Below are 18664 nucleotides of genomic sequence, written 5' to 3'. Positions count from 1 at the left end.
AATTCATTTGTTTTTATTAGTTCCTTCTAGAGACACAATCTTTTCTGATGGCTCTGATGGTCACTTTGGGTGACCCTATGCATTGAAATATGCTGTGACAACTAGTGACAGTGGCCATGAGTTGCTTTTATTCTATGGCACACTTCGCACACGTGTGGCATTGTGTCTCAAGGATCTGGTTTTCAAAAGGAGACAATCTTATGTTAGTAGACCATTATTTTTCAGTGCCTTCACTATACCTTATTCCAACCTGAATGTGGAATAAGAGATGATAAAATTCATCACTTTTACAGCTATGTAAAATAGATAAGCATATCTCTGAAATGAACCAACTTGATTATTAAAAAGACCACGTAGATGAGAAAAATGAGATCAAGTAGATAAAGGGAAATGCATCTACAAAAGAATAAATGGAAAGGTAGAATGTAAAATTATTCTGCACAATGATTAGAACTGTGAAACTAGTGTCTGCATGAGAGGAAAGAGCATCCTGAGACAGTAAATTGATGTCTTTAGGCAAAGAAGTTACAGAGAACATTTTGGGTGTGATTACCCCATTAAACTTTCTAACAGTAGGGATATGTGAAGGCTTGCTGCTCTGTTTCTTGAGATTAACCAACGGGATTTAGCCTGATTCCAATTGTTTTTATCTTCGCTACTTGAGCTTAGGGTTGGGCCTGTGGCAGATTATACACCAAGCATTTTCCACCAAAACATGGGATAACAGGATGCTGAACAGAGTACCCCCAGGGAGAGGGACGCTGTAATTATGAAAGTTAAAACATAAAATAACTGAGGAGCAACTTGGAGTTGCTCATCACGCCCTACAGAGTAGATCAGAAGAGGGAATTCAATCTTGACCACAGCGTAGCCTCTTCCCGGCTTCCTGGCGCCTCCTTCTGCCCCTTGCAGACCCCACTCTCCCCACAGAGGGCAGATCAATTATTTCTAAATGTAGATGGATGCAGCCTCTCCCAATTTTGTAACTTCTTAATGTAGTTGCATTAAAATCCAAACTCCTAGCTATGATCCATATCTTGGCTTTGGCCCCATGCCTGCCCCCCATTTTGCGGTCCCCCTCCTGAACTCCTTTATTCAAGTCCTGTTCTCTCACAGGTGAGTCTCTACACTTTCAATTCCCTCTGCCTGCAATTTGTTCCCAGTTGTTCCCTTCTCCATTTATTCCCTTGCCTGGCTCTTCCTCATCCTTCAAGCTCAGCATGGACAGAAATTCATTTTTTAAGCACCCTCACACTCAGTTCAGCCCCTATTATTGCCAAGCCTTCCCGTAAACCTACCTCTTTCTGTATTCTGAATTTGCATTTTGCCCTTATCTGGCTCTTCCACTGGCTTGTAAACTTCTGAAGGCAGGCACATCATCTCTGCTATTTACCATGGTAGACCTAGCATTGAGCACAGTGCCCAGCACACAGTAGGTGCTCAAGGAATGTTTGTTGAACAAACAACAAAATCTAAATATGGCCAGACTGGGCCTCCCTGGTGGTGCAAGGGTTAAAGTCTCTGTGCTATCAAGCGATAGCCAGCCACTGTGGCATGAGTTTGATCCCTGGCCAGGAAGCTGACGCACATGGTCCAGCAAATCTCTCCTGTCTTGCTTGCTGCTCCCCTCAGCAGTGTGTTTCAGTAGATCTGTCTGTTCTGCTCCCCACTCTGCCTCTGGTGACTCCTCTCCCCACCTGCACTTCTGGCCTACAATCCAGTTCTTGTATGCACAAATAAATTTAAAAAAAAAAACCTTAAAAAATAAATAAAAATAAAATAAATATGCCTAGACAAAAACATTTCCTGATACAATGTCAGGTAAATAAATAAGTAGGCTTTGGTACAATATATGCAATTTGGAGGGAAAATCATATATTTGAGTTTTTCTGTAACAAATGAATATAATTTCTGTGACTTTTGAGATAGCTAAAAAGAGAAACTATAATAAGAAGCCTGCTGATACATAACTGTAGTTTGGTGGGAGTCAGATGGCACCTAAAACTTTGGATCAGGTTCCTGATATTTTACTTTGGATCAGTAAAACTTTTACTGCATTGCAAGGAACTGAGTAGACATGTGATTTAAAGAGGCCTTCTCTATGTGTTGGAAACCATGTCAGAGCTTCTGTTTGCCCCATGGATCACTTTCAGTGAGACCCCGAGGGTCATAAAGGTTAAATCAAACTGACTTCTGGATGAAAACTGGGTCTTGGGCACCCTGTTTTCCCCATTAGGGCTAAACACTCACTGGCCAGAGGGAGACTTTCTGGCTAGTTGGTTAAGGAAATGGGGCATGAAAATTTACTGTTTGGGTCAGGAAAACTTGATAGTTTCCAACCAATTTTCTGTGAGGTGCATTTCTGAGTTTGCTATAGAGATGCCATATTTTACAGGAATTTGAGAGTTTAAAAATCTGAGCCCTTGGGCTTTCCAGCTCAACTTCCTTACAGACATCTATAGTTTTGCTCTGTGGCCTGTTTTTTACTGCAGAAATGGATCAACAGATGTTCCAGTTTCTGAGCAAGAGGAACCAAACCTGATCTCAATGTGGGAGAATTTGCCTCTGAGAACTGAAATTCTCTACCCTGTGACTCCATAGCCCACGCACCTCACATCACACAGGCAAATATGAGTTCACAGAGAAGCTCCATGAAGGTGGACACCTGACTGCACTCTTTGGGCTTTGAGTAGCCTGAATTGCCTGAGAGCTTACATTTCTTTGCCTTGTAGAAAAAGGTCACGTTTTAAATGCCCAGTTTGCCTTGTAGACAAAGGCCACATTTTAAACTCCCAGATGCTCTTCTAAATTCAATTTGACTTATCATTTATTAGATGTTTTTGGATCACCTATTCTGTGCCCAGCTGCAGAGGGCTTTAAAGTCCGGGTAATAGAGCTTCCCTGGTGGTCTAGGGGTTAAGTTTCAGAGCTATCACCACCATGGCCTGAGTTTAATTCCCGGACAGGGAGCTAACCCACATATGGCGCAGCACACCTCTCCCGTCTCGCCCGCTATTCCCCTTAGCAGTGTATTTCAGCAAATCTGTCTGTTCTGCTCCCAGCTCTGTCTCTGGTGAACACTGTCGCCTCTTCTCCCTCCCCCCGCACCTCTGGTCTACACTCCCAGAGTGCTATTCTACTAAAAAAAAAAAAATAAAAATGAAATAAAGTCAGGGTAATATATCTGATCTATCACTTTAAATGTATCACTCTAGGGTTGTGTGGATAACAGTGTATGGAGCCCTGTGTGTCAGCGGAACAGCTAGTAGGTAACTGGCTCGTGTAGGAATAAAATGGAGCAAGAATGTGATCAATGAAGGCTCAAGTAATAATGCTCAGGTGGCTTTAAGAATACCTCCCACTGTGGGTTAACCAGTAAAAGGAAAGGAAAGAAGGGTAAGGAAAGATTACAAGTTGCTTGGTTCTCTTAGCAAGAATTGTGGGGTGTGTGTGTGTGTGTGTGTGTGTGTGGTGGGGGGGTGTGTAGGGGGGTATTGGCTCACCTGCTGTTCCTACATGTGTCTCTCTCACCCAACTCTTAAATTTTCAACTTGCATCCTCCTATCTTTTTTTTTTTAAGATTTTATTTATTTATGCATACAAGAGCTGGGGTACAGGACAGAGGTACAGGGGTTGAGAGGATTCACCAGAGACAGAGTGGGGAACAGAACAGGCAGAGTGACCAAAGTACACTCCTGAGGGGAGCAGCGGACAAGTCAGGAGAGGTCTGCTGCGCCATGTGAGTTGCTCCCTGGCTGACCAGGCATCGAATTTGTGCTGCAGTGGTTGCGGACAGCTTCATAGGTTGCGTCTTAACCCCTTGCACCACCAGGGAGGCCCCCATCCTCCTCTTCTTCATTCAAGGCTAGCTATGGATTACTCTCTCTTATTTACTAACTCCAACACACAGGATTGCCCAATTTGAAGTCCTACATCACTTGCTTTGCTCTCTATGTTTAGGCCTTGAGTCTGGTTCTCTTAGGGGTTCCTCTGTGTAATTCTGAACTGTGTAATTCTACTTATACCTACTTATACTTACTTATACCTCTACTTATACCTACTTATAAACTCTACTTATACCTCATGTCCTTCCTCTCTCCCATCTCCCTTTTCTATTTCCCCTCCTCCCACAAACAATAAATGGTGGATAGTATTATCAGGCACTGCTGTAGACGCTGGTAATGCCATCTTTAGCATGACCTACTAGAGGGTGTGGCATTCATACAGAAGGCACATGAATAACTGGGGTGATTGCAGCTTGGGCATGTGCTCTGAAGAGAGGGTGCCTGCTATTATGGGAGAGGAAACCAAGACGACCGTACCTAACCCAGGGAATCCAGGAAGGCTTCCCCATGCAGATGGACATTCAAGATGGAACCCTCAATGTTGAAGAAGAAAATCTAGCATGGCTGGCATCCAGAGAGATGGGAGTAAAAGGGAACATGCATTAGACAGAGGGACTGTGATAGATTCTGGTGTACACTCTAGGACCGAGGGACAGCCACGTCCTGGGCATGTCAGTCTTTGATGAGGGCCATCTGGACATGATCACTGTTACCACATGGAAACCTGGTGCTGGTTGCTAAGTGGGCACCAGGGTACTGTGGGATCCTCCAGAAGGATCCAGGAGATCCTCAGGAGTAGTAATAGTCAACTGCCAGCTTCCTCAAGGTAAGTGTATTAAAGTGGAGAGAGGAGGACGTAGTCTAGAGAAACAATAGGAGGCAGAGCTTGCAAGTCTCCCATCTTTTTTTTTTTGGACACATAGTAGGGCTCCAGGAAGTGAATGAAGACATATTTGTCCCAGAGCATGTGTGTGGAAAGGACAATGTTCCCTACATACTTCATGCAGAAGACCAGTGTGGCCTGGAGAGTTGATGCCCAGGACTGCCCTTTACAGAAAGGACTTTAGAACAACATGGCATGGCACAATTTGTAGTAACCCACAGATTCCTGTTACCAAACTAGAAGTAATGACTAAGAGTAAGACCCTCCATTCATCAGGGGGACTGTCCTGGCTCTGGATACTTAAGGGAGTTATTTAAAAACTCCCAGTGCAAATTATTTAAATTCTCTTTGCCTCAGTTTCCTGCTCTGTAACTTGGGACAATAATTGCTCTAATTTTGGGCCTCTCTGGTGGCGTAGGCTGTTGAGCGCAGTGCTGTGAAGAGGTCCACAGCCTCTGCAGTGCCGGTTCAATCCCCACTGGCCTCAAAACAACCCACATGGCGAGCAGACCTCTCCTGGCTCACTTGCTGCTCCCCTCAGCAGTGTATTTCATCAGTCTGCCTGTTCTGTTCCCTACTCTGTCTCTGGTGAATCCTCTCACCCTCCCGCATATCTGGCCTGTACCCTGGTTCTTGTATAAATGAAATAAATCTTTGAAAAAAATTACTCTAATTTACAGGATGGCTGTAAGGTTAGATGGAATAATCCCCAGTTAACACAATGGCTGACACAGAGTAAGTGCTCTGTCAAAATGAGTTCCTATGGCTATTCAAACAATGGTGACTCCATCTCATGAAAAAGCAGCAAGATTGAGGAGGAATGTTGAACTATGGAAATACCTTTAGAGGGGCCACACAACATTAAGTTACCTACAAAGCCACACATCTCTAAAGTGTGAGACTGGTTTTTGACCTCAATTTCTGACACCAGACACTGAGTTTTTGACTGCTACACATAATGCTTCCAAAAGCAAAGAAAAGGGGCTATCACCCCAGGTGTCATCTTAAATTTAGGGAGAATACAGATGACAAGAAATTGTTTTGTGTCTATATCAGATTACAGGGTAAAGGGATGAGTCCATGGGAGTGGTGACCCCTATCCAGACACCAACTAGAAGGAGGAACTTGATGGTTTATCCTGTCCTATGAAAATTGTGATGGATCTTAGACCTTGGTGAGCACAGCAAATTTGACTCCTAAGGAGCAGAGTCTGGAACCTAGATGAACCTTTCCCACTCTCCAGAGGGCTTTTCTGAAGATCAAGATGGTACAAGCTTATAAACATAATCTTCTCATGAAGTACTCAACATTACTGAGGCAGGTAGTATTAGGGTCCTTACTTTACAAATAGCAGAGATTTGGAGAGATTCACAGTCTTGCCTGAGTCCCCACTTGTAGAAATGGACAGAGGTAGCATTTGTGTCCAGCCCTAGCATCCATACTGGTCTCATCAACTTGTGATGCTCACCTCCATGTATGCCAGCCCTTCCATCCCATGCTTACTCATCATGCCTGAGATCCCTCGGTTTTCTCTGTCACCCCTCAACAGGTTCTGATACCAGTGTCAACAAGTGTGTTGCTGGCCAGTAGCTACCTCTCTTTAAGATTATTGGTGTTAGCTGCAGTGCTGTGCTGGAGTTGGCCCCAATAGTTGAGTTTTCAGGAATTTTGTCAGCCAGTAGACATTAATTGGTACTTTGAAACTGACCAGAGTATTTACACCAGAGGAATCATCCAACTCTAAAATCAGTGCTCTCTAGTACTCTCCATTATCATACTATCCCAAGATTATTCAACATATATTAGTAACACCCATGGGCCCTCGCCTCTTTGTCATCTGTTAGAGTGTCAGGCATCAGGGACCACGTTGCCAAGACAACATGGAAGGCATAGTGAAGAGTGTAAAGTCATGACAGTGAGCCACCACTGGCCAGCTGTTTCCTTTGGGCCCACTGCTCCAGCAGGACCCATGCCACAGAAGACACTGGTGCATCTCAGTAAGGGAAACTGGCATCAGTCACCAGAAGCAAGATCTTGTTCGAAGAACAGCCTCGATGAGCATTAGAAGGACTATTGGTATAGACAGTTAAAGTTAGAAAAGCCTACTTAATTTGCAGAACTACAGGAAGTGTTCCTGAATATGTAGAAGGATTGTTTTTCATCTGATGCCATAAATCCATAGATTTTTTTTTAATCCACAGAATTTTAAAGCAGAGATGAATATAATTTTACAAATGAGAAAAGAAAAAGAAACTGAGACCATGCATGAAAGTGGCAATGGTGGACCCAGCATCACACATCTCCTGATGTCTTTCCCTATAAACTTGCATTAAGTCACAGAAGAGAAGGAATCCAGGACCCTCCTGTTAAACTGGCCTGGAGGATCCTTTAATTGTTCCCTTTGTTTGGAAATGACTATGTTGTGCTACCCTGTTGGCTCCTTCAAAGATAGGATGATGAGACATGATAGCTAAATTTTTCCAGGAGCTTATTTGGTGACAGGATTTAAGCTAGGAGTTTGATGTATTATGTTGCACTCTGAAATTGTCAATATATGACCTTTATTGACATATTAAATAGTAATTACAAATAGTTCAGTCTAAACACATTCTCTCTGTTAATCTTTACCATCTTCCCATAAAGAGAGTGGCATTATCACACCCATTTTACGGAGAGGAAGATTGCAGCTGTAACTTAAAAGTAAAGTTTCTTCTGACAGAATAATGCTGTTCTTACTTGTGAATGCAACACAATGCATTCTCGTGTGCAAAGTGATGAGCCAAAACAGTGGACATACATGAAGCAGGAATAATAACAACTTATATTTCTTATCTCGTTTGGTGATCTTGGATACATTTCTAATCAATAAATTTCTATAATATTTAAAGAAATGCTTTTTACAAATGTTATTAGGGATATAAACCACAGGCATTAGAAAACAAGAAGTGTGATGTTTTCCCATCAAACATCCCATATGGAAATGTTAGAAATGACAGCTCAGGGCATCCCAGAATGAATGAAATCTCCTGGAACATTTTATAATGCTCAGATGAGGAAATAAAGTGATTTGAAAATCTTGTCTGCATGCTGGTTATCAGCCAAGAAAATTCTGATTCAAAGCCATTTGGTTGTGTGCCGAAATGCACATATTATTGTACTGAATTCACAGCCCAACAAATAGTTCACAAACAGCACGATTGCTTAAAAATAGCCAGCACAAACTAAATGAGACGATGGATGTTATGATGACTCAGGAAAACAAATGGGGAAAACTGAAAAATGGACTTTGAAAAACCAATGAAAGGATGTTCTTTCAGTGTGAAACAAGAACTGCTCACAGCCTGCTCATACAAAGAAATCCATTGACCAATACCTTGTGATTTTCAGGTCAATCCTCCACATTGAAAATTTGACTGCTGTAGTCTTATTTTTGTCAATACAGATGGAGGGTCTATGGAAGAGTAATTCCATGTGCTTTCTGACCGATGGGTTTGCTGTTATCAGTAAGAGGAAGCAGTATTATTTCCCCTGCAACTTGAGAAGGCCAGCCATCCAGACTCTTCCTGCCCAGGCTGGCCCGCTTGCAGCCACCTCACTGATGGCTCATGTCCACACTTACAAAATCGACCCCAACTAGAGGAGCTGGGCTACCAGGCCCCTGAAATCATTTCCCCTTTAGTAAAATGCACTAAATCCCTGCTCTCCTTCCCCAATGATGGACAAATAACATCAAGCTATAGTAAAAAAATCAAACAGGCTTTGAAAAATTGCTGAGAAGGGCTCCACCAAGGCTCCTTCACAGAAACAGAGGCTCTTGAAAGAAGAAAGGAGTATCGTAGGTGGTACTTCTAGACCTTTCATTTCAGAAGGAAGCTGACACAGAAGGTAAAGACCAGGACCCAAGCTACTCACCTACCGAGAAGGAAGCTGGGCCTCCTGACCCTCACCCAGTGCTTTTAGTACCTGACTCTGCTGTGAGATGATTCAGGCTGCTTTTCTTATTCTTGATGTTATGGAATGTATTCAAAAAAAAGACTTAGCTAAGCTGCTGTAATTTTCTGGGCTGTGCCGCAAAACAGTTTTGGGGGATATCCCCAGTTTCCTAGGAAGCTTTCAAAGGGGTGAAGAGGTTCTCCACTGTGCCTTGCAAATTTCAGACAGTGAAATGCCCAGAGAGTATTATTCCAAGATGTCAGTGAGGGGTGACGATTGGGACAGACAAAGGTGAATTCATAAAAAATGTTGACACTAGACCCGTTACTTAATCACTGTCCTCTCACATAAATGAAGGAAACTATACTTTAGGAGGTCATCGTGATATAGCACCAATAGAGGTCAAATATAATACTGTCCTCCTGAAACTTCAATAATGCTATGAACTAATGTTACACACCTAAAATATATTTAAAAAACTAAATGAAGGAAACTGGACTAGTTTATGCCTTTGGTCCCACTGAATATTTTTTCAACCTATGCACCATAAAATATAATAGTTTTCAAATGAAATGCACATTTTAACCTATCATAACATACACCATGCAAAATATTATAATTTTAAAATTAAACTTAAACTTAGAGGGGATAAAATAAATCAACATTCAACTTGTTCTTTTATAGTTGTTAGGACTGAAATCACCTAATGCGACCCCATCAACTGACTTTGCTCCACATTCTCTTTCGTTTACTCTTATTATACTTTTTAGGTTGTTCTAAGAAGCTTTCCTGTGTCCCCTTTTAATTCCTATATATGCTCATATTCATCCAATCTAAATAAAAAATAACTTTTTTAAAAAAGGCAAAACCAAGTGCTCACATACCCCATGGCGGTCCTCAAAGTATGCCAGGCTGGTTTTGGTTAAAACAAAGAAGCGGACTTTAAAGTTGGAGGGAGATGTTCTTCTTTTTTGTTGGGATTTCTTGATGAGCTGTTCTTCCAGCAGGATGGAGTTGTTCATGTTCCAGTTCTCGACGCACGAGGCTCCTTGGACATTGAGCCTCAGAACCAGCAGAGGAAACAGCTTCAAGGCCAGGAATGCAAACGGGAGGCAGTTAGTCTCAGAGACTTGTTCAAAGCGAACTTGCCTCCGGCGTTATCTTTCTATCAAGTTCAGTCAACATTGCGGAGCTTCTCCTCTGATGTCAGAGGTCATAACCACATCCTTTCGAATTTCACAAAACGAAGAGGCATAAGAGACCCTTTGCTGTACAGTTTGGAAATAATCTCTGAAAGAACCTGAGACTCAAAATGATGTGAAGAGTTAGTTTAATCTTTATGGTTCCTGGCTTAGCCCACCCCGAAGCGAAAGGATGGAGCAGAGCAAACAGGAATGGGTTCTACTCTCAGTGGCCCAATTGGTGTGTTTGTTTCCTGTTGCTATTGTAACAAATGATCACAAACTTAGTGGCTCACAAATGCATCTCACAATTCTATAGTACAAATGTCCAAAATGATCTCAGAATGGTCTCAATGAGCTCAAATGGGTCTTTCTGGGCTAAATTGCAGCTGTTAGCAGGGTTATGGTCCTTTCTGGAGGCTCTTCTTGCTGGAGAATCTTCTTTCTTGCTCTTTTCTGCTTCTAGGACCAGCTGAGAAGCCTGGATCATGGCAGCTTCAAAGCCAACACTCACTGGTCAAGTCCTCTTGTCTCCTGAGCATCCCCCTTAACTTCTGTTTCCCTCTTTCCATGATATGGAATGTCATCAGATGATCCAAAATAATCCCCTATTTTAAGGTCAGCTTCTTATCCACCTCAATTCCATCTCTTACATTAATTCTCCCTTACTGTGTCATCTAACAAAGTCACAGGTGCCAGGGTTTGGATCATGGGCAACTCTAGGGGATCCCATTACTCTACCTGCCAATGTGAATTCTAGCTCCACCACCTAGCTTGCTGTGAGACTGCAGGTAACATATGCAACAGTTCTAGCCTGTTCTCCCATTCAAGGATCACCACACTGGATACCCGTAGGTGACCTTCTGCATCCTTGGGAGTCTCATCTCACACCTCCTTCATGCCTTCTCACTCCAGCTTGAACACACGCTCCGTATGAGGTTCTGACATCTTCTCTCCACTGCTTTGCTGGCTAAATGATACTGAAGTCTCGGGATACTTATCACTTCCTCATGGAAGGCTTCCTGGCTTTCCTAAGTTAAATGCATAAATTATACCCAGTATAAGCATGGTACTTTATACTTTTCATTCACAGGCTTTATGTTACTTACAAAACTGCATTTGACTTCTTGAACTAATATTTTTCTTCTCCACTAGTTGAGAAAAACTGTGGTAGTAATAACTATGTATGATTTTGTCCTTTACTATAAATTCAGCCATGTGGCAGTGTCCAGCACGCAAAAAAGGGGGGTTACGAAAAATATATTGAACAAATATTCACCAGACTGGATTAGACAGCTAAAAGAGATAATGAGCAAAAATGTTTAAGAGAAATATATTCAAGTTTGTATTTTAAAAATATTTAATGGAAGCCCATAGAATTTTCTCTATGCTACAGATAAATAACTTTGATATCCTAAAACTTAGTGGAGGAACAGACAATTAATGAATTCTTTAGAATGGTATAATAAATATAGCAGCTATGAGCTCTGAAGACAGGCAAACTTGTGTTGGAATCCCTGCCTTGTCACTTACCATGCTGTTTCTCTTTGAGTAAGTCACTTGCCTTCTCTGATCCTTAGTTTCCTGGTGATAGTCCCTTGGAGGGCTGGATCCATAAACTCAGTAAGTGATATGTGTGATTCATGTAGGATAGTGCATAGCTGAAGTATGTGAATCCTACCTCCAGCATGAAATAAGTACCAAGAAAACTCATGTGAGCAGAGATGGCATATGATGGTCAGGGATAAATAAATGAAATGAAACAATCATTAATTCTTTATGTGAAAGTACAATTATCTAAAATTTACTTTTAATGAAAATTACTAACCTACAATTTAATTTCTTTTCATATATTGGATTTCCCGGCATGAATTAGACTCTCAGGATTGTGGGAGGTGGATTCTTCAGGTGATTCCCCATCCCACATGCTGAAGTTTTAAGAGGCATCTGTGGAAACACACTTCTCCAAAGATACTGTATTTTTTTCTTCTCCTAAATATGAGTTTGAGACAGGAATCCCTGTCTCAAAAAATTTATTTCTCCAAAAAATTTCCTCTCCTCTTCTTTCTGAGTGATTGACTCCCTGATGGTAAGCAGCCAGAATAATCATGTGACTCTTTTCTAACCAATAGGACACAGTGATGAGTACAACTTCCAGGAAATGTCCATATTGGCAGTCATCATATTTTTTTCCTCCTTCCTACTGACTAGGATGTGGATATGATGGTTGGGGCTGGAAAAGCCATCTTATGTCATTAGGTAGAAATTGCAAGTTGAGGACAATAGAGGGTGAGATAGAAATATTCAGGGTCCTCATGACCTTGTTCCTCTTTACCTGCCTAAGATCACCTTTTTTTTTTAATATATAAAGACCAAAATATCATATTTTCTAAACCCCTGTTATTTTGAAGTTCTGTCACCAGCAGCAAATCTACTCCTAACCAATCAGTACTGTGTTCCAAATTAGACTGTATAGCCCTTTGAGAAGGGTCAATTTATACCTTGTTGGTTCAGACTGAAAGATATACAGACATTGCAGAGTGTTCTGAGAAGGAAGATCTAAACAGTAGCTGTTGTAACCAAAACGTTTCATTTGCTAACCCCCTCCCCATCATGGAGTGCAATCATAAGTAATTTTAATCTCTCTCTCTCATCATGCATTTTGCCTTTCAAACCCACTCACCTTGGTGTTTGCCCTCACCTTAATGTGGTCTTAAGAAGCCTAATATTTCCCCGTTACTTTCAGGAAAACATTCACAAAATTAAATAGCCCTTTACTTTGGTTTTAAAAAGTTCAATTCACGGGAGCCAAACTTAAGAAGCTACCATTTGTCAAAGATGTCACGATGTGAACATCAGAAAAATAAATACTGCAATCAATGGAAGAACAGCCTCAAATTTTAAGTCATGAATTCATGGGTACTTGGGAAAAAAAAAATCACCCTGATCCATTCTCTCTTTTGGAGGATGTGGAGAGCCAATTTGTTATTCTGAAAACTGGAAGGCAAAGGAAAATAAAACATATTTCCTCATGCTCCTGAAAATCTATTTTCTGTTCAGTAATCAAATATTTCATGAAGGAAAATCCTTTAGAGAAGAACTCCCACTAATAAATGAAAGAGTGAAAGAATATCATCACTTTGCACACCTAACATAGTGGACCCAGGCAATGATTATCAGTGGCTGCTAAAATCATGATGTAAAAAAACAATAAAAATACATCATTTATGTGATAGACTGACAACATTATAGCACAAGGATCAATCTTAAGATCACAAAGCAAGAGGGAACCAGACATTTACATCTCAGGATATGAGGTAGTAGAAAGTACACATCAAAATCTTGCAAGAAAAAAAAAACCAAACCACAAACCTGCCAGACCTCTACATCTAAATTCAAGTTTGCAAAAAATATAGGAGATGAAGGAACATGACAAATGACACTATGGAGATGCACCTGGGTCAATCCAGAATATGCAAAGCACTAAAAACAAGTGGCCCTGTGTTTTTAATACCCTCTGGATTAAAAGAGACTTTAAGAGACCTCTAAAGTATGTGATAATTTTGTTTGGACTTTGATTCAAGCAAATCAAATGTATAAAAACCTTTTGAGATGATTGGAGAATCTGAGCATTGATTGCACATGATTATATGAGAATTATTATTGACTTTTAAAGATATGATAATGGCACAATTATTATGTCAAAAGATGATAAAAGGGGTAGTTGGAGGGAGAGAAAAGGCCATCTTGACATTTTGTTGGAAATCAAGAATATTTACTAAACTGTGAGTTTCTCATTACAATTCTGTAAATGTAATCTCATTTATTGGTAATTCTAATCCAGAGATTTAAAAATGTAATGGTAAGGAGAACTATAACCAAAAAATATTCACTGTTGTCAATGTAAACAATATTATAATTTAAATGTGTTACATTTAATTGAGGTTGTAAAAGTGCATTTTGAACTTAAAATGGGGAGACTTGCGTGAAAAAAAAAATCACATGAAAAGGCAAAGAAAAAAGACAATACCACTTCTTTTTAATACATAAGAATTATTTCTATATCTAGCATACAAAGATGGCTTAAAACATCTCATTCACTGAAAGAAAATATATCAAAGGAAACAGCAATAATTGGAAAGATATTCCATGTTTATTGACAGGAATATTTGTTAAGGTACCAGTTTTTTCTCACTTGATTTATAGAGTCAATCAAAATCTCAGCAAGTTATTTTGTGGCAACCTAATAATTCCATTGCTTGGTATTTATACAGATGAGTTGAAAATTTGTGTCTATACAAAATGTGACCATGAATGTTTACAGCAGCTTCATTCATAATTGCTAGAACTTGGGTGTAATCGAGATGTCAATGGGTAAATGATATGTGGTATAGCCAGGCAATGAAACATAAACAGAAAAAAAAAAAGAGTGCTATTTTGCACAAAACATACTGAATTTTTTTTTTAAGATTTTATTTAATTTTGTGTAGAAGAGCTGGAGTGTAGGCCAGAGGTGGGAGGGAGAGGAAGGTTGAGAGGATTCACCAGAGACAAAGTAGGGAGCAGAACAGGCAGATCTACTGAAATACACTGCTGAGGGGAGCAACAGGTGAGACAAAAGAGGCCTGCTGTGCCCTGTGGGTATCTCCCTGGCCAGGGATCTAACTCGGGCCATCAGTGTGGGCCTTCTTGGTGGTAGTGCTGAGACTTAACCCCTAGCCACCAGGGAGGGCCCTGAAATAATTATTGATAAAACAATGAAGCATCTGAGACTGATTTCATTATAATCCAGTGGAGGAACAAAAGTAAGTAGAAGAGTTGAAAAATGTTGGTCTGTTAGTTGAGCACTGCTAAAGCTGGTGGGCAGATAGATGGGGGTTCACTCTTCTGTTCTCCTTCCTTTGGTAAATATTTGAAAATTTCCATAATAAAAAGTCAAAATAAGAAAAAGAAAGGCTGGTCCAGGTTAGTATCATGATGAAAATCGCAAACGTATATTTAATTTAGATACTTTTCTTAAGCTTAGCATGGGTCTGCTTCAGGCTTCAGAGCATGTTGCATTTTTCATGATGTCCTAGCTCCTCCTCCTTCCTTACACACATGCTGGCCCCCGCTCCCTTCTTCCAGGCTCAGGCTGAGCGTGAAGAGGAAAGGCACAACCTTCAACATGGCTGCAGCTGCAGTCTGGGCTCCATGTCCAGTGGATGTGGTGGACACACTATTATAACTTCCATTTCATGGGAAATTTTTGTCATGTGTATAGTTATTATTTTCAGGGGACTATAGCAGAGGTTGTCTTGATGTAGGAGATGTCACTGACTGGTTAGTGAACCCCACCTTCAGCCCTTGAACTCCTGCCAATCTACCTACTGAGTGCCTCCTGCTCATCCTGTTTCTGTTGGGATCATTTTGCTCATCTGGGTCGCCCTCCCGAGTGAATTTTCTTTGAAAAGAAACTGTGAGCTATTTATTCCCTCCCATGCCTCTCCCAGAAGATTCAGGTATCCTTGCCACACACATCACAAATGCAGCACCTGCTCACCCTGACACCAAAATAAGTAGCTTTTCTACAAGCTTTAAGCATCACAGCTCTCCAAATGGGAATCAGACACTGGCCTTTGTCTCTCAAACTCTATGAGCCTCTTGAAAAGTCCAATGAGTAGTTCCTGAGAGTGTTGACATTCAGCTGCTGGGGGGATTCAGGCACCCCTCTCGCTTCCCCATGGGTGGGTTATGAGAGGAAATGAGTGCACCAAACCTCTTCATCTTTCAAACCCTTGTTTTTGAAAGGCTGGAGGTGGGCGAACCTCTTACTGGCAGAACCTGTTTTGCTTCTTTTGTGTCAAGTATGGATGATATGATACTCTATTTTAAGGTAGAAGGTACTTAATTCCTTGTAATTATATTATTGTAGGCCTTTGTGGGCTGAAACTGAGTTGGAAAAACCTCATTTAACATTCTATAACAAAGAAAAAAAACATTCAACCTGACACTACTGGATTCAGGTACTTGAGCAATGATATCAAAAATTTTGTTTTTCATTTCTCAGTTCTGTGTGGGTTTCACACTCAGGTGAGTGTTCCTCCATGTGGCAAGATGGCTGCCAGAATTTGTCCACTGACATACTGCTGGTGGAACTGGTTCTTTCTTTTTTCTGATAGTTCTAGCAAAAGCTTCAGGTCTGTCTGTGAATCATTGTCTTGGCTTGGGCAACATGTTTACATGGACCTCAACCATTACAGCCAAGGCAATGGAATATTCTCTTCCTACATCGCCACCCTCCTGGCTTTGGAAGTGTGATTCAGTCAGCCCAACCCACTACATGGATAGGAGTAGGGAGAGATGGTTTCCCAAGGAATACAAACCAATGTCTCCACTAGAAGTGTAACAGGTGAAGTTTATCAATAAATAATCGCACCCTTACACTGATCTAAAGTCTATATTTGTTATTTTACAATTTGAGGTCTTCAAATTCAATCCTTTTCTCTTCTCCAGGGAATAGCCATTTAGATAAGTAAAGAGTTTTTATATAAAAATATGTATATATGCTTCTTCGGTAAGTATATATATAAGTATATATATATATGCTTCTTATATTAGTGTGTGTGTGTGTATATATATATATATATATATATATATATATATATGCTTCTTACATAAATCCAGAGATCTTCTGTGTCCAGGTCAAAGAGAACCTTCAACTGTCCTCTTAGGATATAACCTTATTTGCCTGTAGGCCTTTTCCAAATTTGATTAGGTTTATTTATGTCTGTTTAAGAGGGATACCCAGAATATTTTGATACTTAAAAAATCTTTTTCTGAAAAAGGAACAAAATCCTTATTCCTTCTAGCAGGAGCATTGGTGGTATAGTGGTTAACATAACTGCCTTCCTTACTCCTTCTAGAACTAAAAATGCAAGAAAAAATAGCATGAGCACATAGAGATATATGTACGTGATGTTCACTGCAGTATTGTTTGTAATGGAAATGACCTACATGTACATCAGTAAGAGAATGGCTTAATAACCTATAGAATAGGCTATTTCAACTCCTATCCACTCTATGGAATACTGTAAGACCATGAAATGAATAAAGTGTTTCTATAATGTGTCACCTTAAAAAGTACAGATATATTGTTAAGATAGAAAAAGTGTACAACAATGTATATGACATAATTCTGTTTTTAAATAAAAGCATTTTGTGCTATATACCACAAAGCAATGTTAGGAAGTTTACCTATCAAACTTCTGGGCAAGAGAACTGGAAGGGTAGACAGATGTTTCATCTTTAAATTCTTATGACTAAAAATGATATAGTGGCAGAATTTTCTACTTTCCAATTAAAATAAGAGAAAGATATGTCCTTAGTCAGAAGTCATTGGTTTGATTATTAAGAGATAACTAAAAATGACCAGGAAACACACTGCTAACTTTTGCAATATCTATACATTTATCTATATATTACAAAAGTGAAATATATTCTTGCTGGGAAAAGCAGACCAGTAAATAGACAAAGATAAAAATCACTTCTGGCTTCACCCCTCAGAGTATTATAATCAATATCAATATTTATCATTCTTCGAGTATTTTTTCAGAGTTAAATTTTATATTTAGTTGCAATAATCCCATGATCCCAGCTCTTAGTTCAGTTACCTTGTCAGTTACTTCTACCTCTAGACAATTTCCTACCTTTATTTTTATCTTCATTGTTTTAACTGTATTATCATTTGTCTAATTGCAAACTTCCTCAGCATTACATCAAAGAAATAACCATTAAAAAAATGAGGTAACTTATCTATACAGCAAAATTGGAGGCTGAGAGAGAGCAACAAAAAGACTGATGAGTAGGGACTGGGTGAAATGTGGCTGAGCGGGACACAAGCAGGCCGGAAGCAAAAAGGGGGTAGGAGGAGTGACGTCCGGTTGGGTGATAATGCTGAGAAATAAAATTCTTTAGACCACCTGCTTGACTATATGCGTGCAGCTTATTTTATTTTGAAATCCAGGGCAGAAGTAAGCTGATTTGCATACTGACCCTCCAGGGGAGTGTGGAGGTGCCTGTGGTCTTTTCTTACAGCCAGAAGGTAGGACAGAAATCAGATTGGCTTCCTGAAGTCCTGGGTGCCAAAGGCTAACCACAGCTCATCCCACGCCACCTTGGCTTAGCAGTAGTGACATAAAAATACTTTTGTATTTTAGGCCAGGGGATTTACCCACCAGAGACAGACTGTGTACAGTATGGAAATCTCCCCACCCTCACATCCTGCCTAGCTCATATTGCCCTCTGGGGTAGCATACCCATTCACAGACTATATATAGCTGTTTGCCTTCCTTTTAAAAATAATAGATGGGGAACAAAAGAAACCTCTCCCCTTTATAAACAGGTAGATGTCAACCATCTCTAACCTTGCAAGTCCACATAGACTAGTAATCATATATAGTGTTTTGTATTGTCATTCTTCGTCCTTCTTGAGAAGGTATGGGGATATATCCCTAAAATGGTAGTTTTGACAGTTTTTTCTTCTTATAAAATATTGTTGCTATTAAATATTGTGAGAGGTGGTGTAGGTCCAGCATTCATTCAACTCATTCGCTATGACTTGATTGTGTATTTCATTGCCTTCCTGTTTTGTTCTCTTTAGCATGTGCTCTGCTGCTGAATTGTAAGTTTTCTAAATTTTAGGATCATGGTATATCCAGACTTCCCTATATTCCTTGTTTAGAAAAACTACCCCAAACTGGTAAATTAAAAAAAAAGAAATCATAAAGCAGTCAGTCAACAAGTATTTCAGTGCCATGTCAAAGCATTGTTTAGTCTGCCTG

At 40.2% G+C, this 18664-nt stretch overlaps 1 protein-coding gene across 4 annotated transcripts in view; it reads right to left on the bottom strand.

Annotated features, from left to right (window-relative positions):
- The window catches only part of ITK (IL2 inducible T cell kinase), a gene marked incomplete at its 5' end in the record, with an annotated part of 63038 nt that extends 53355 nt beyond the window's left edge, over positions 1 to 9683 (bottom strand). For all 4 annotated transcript variants that reach the window (XM_084241609.1, XM_084241610.1, XM_084241611.1 and 1 more), the window contains one exon: positions 9546 to 9683. In XM_084241609.1, the coding sequence (XP_084097735.1) occupies positions 9546 to 9683 (138 nt within the window). The remainder of the gene's footprint in view (positions 1 to 9545) is intronic.
- Positions 9684 to 18664: the final 8981 nt, after the last annotated feature.

The sequence above is a fragment of the Talpa europaea genome (assembly GCF_964194135.1).
Source record: "Talpa europaea genome assembly, chromosome: 9".
In the NCBI taxonomy this organism is placed as follows: domain Eukaryota; kingdom Metazoa; phylum Chordata; class Mammalia; order Eulipotyphla; family Talpidae; genus Talpa; species Talpa europaea.
Note: the sequence above shows the minus strand (reverse complement) of the source record. Positions and strands in the feature narration are given on the sequence as shown.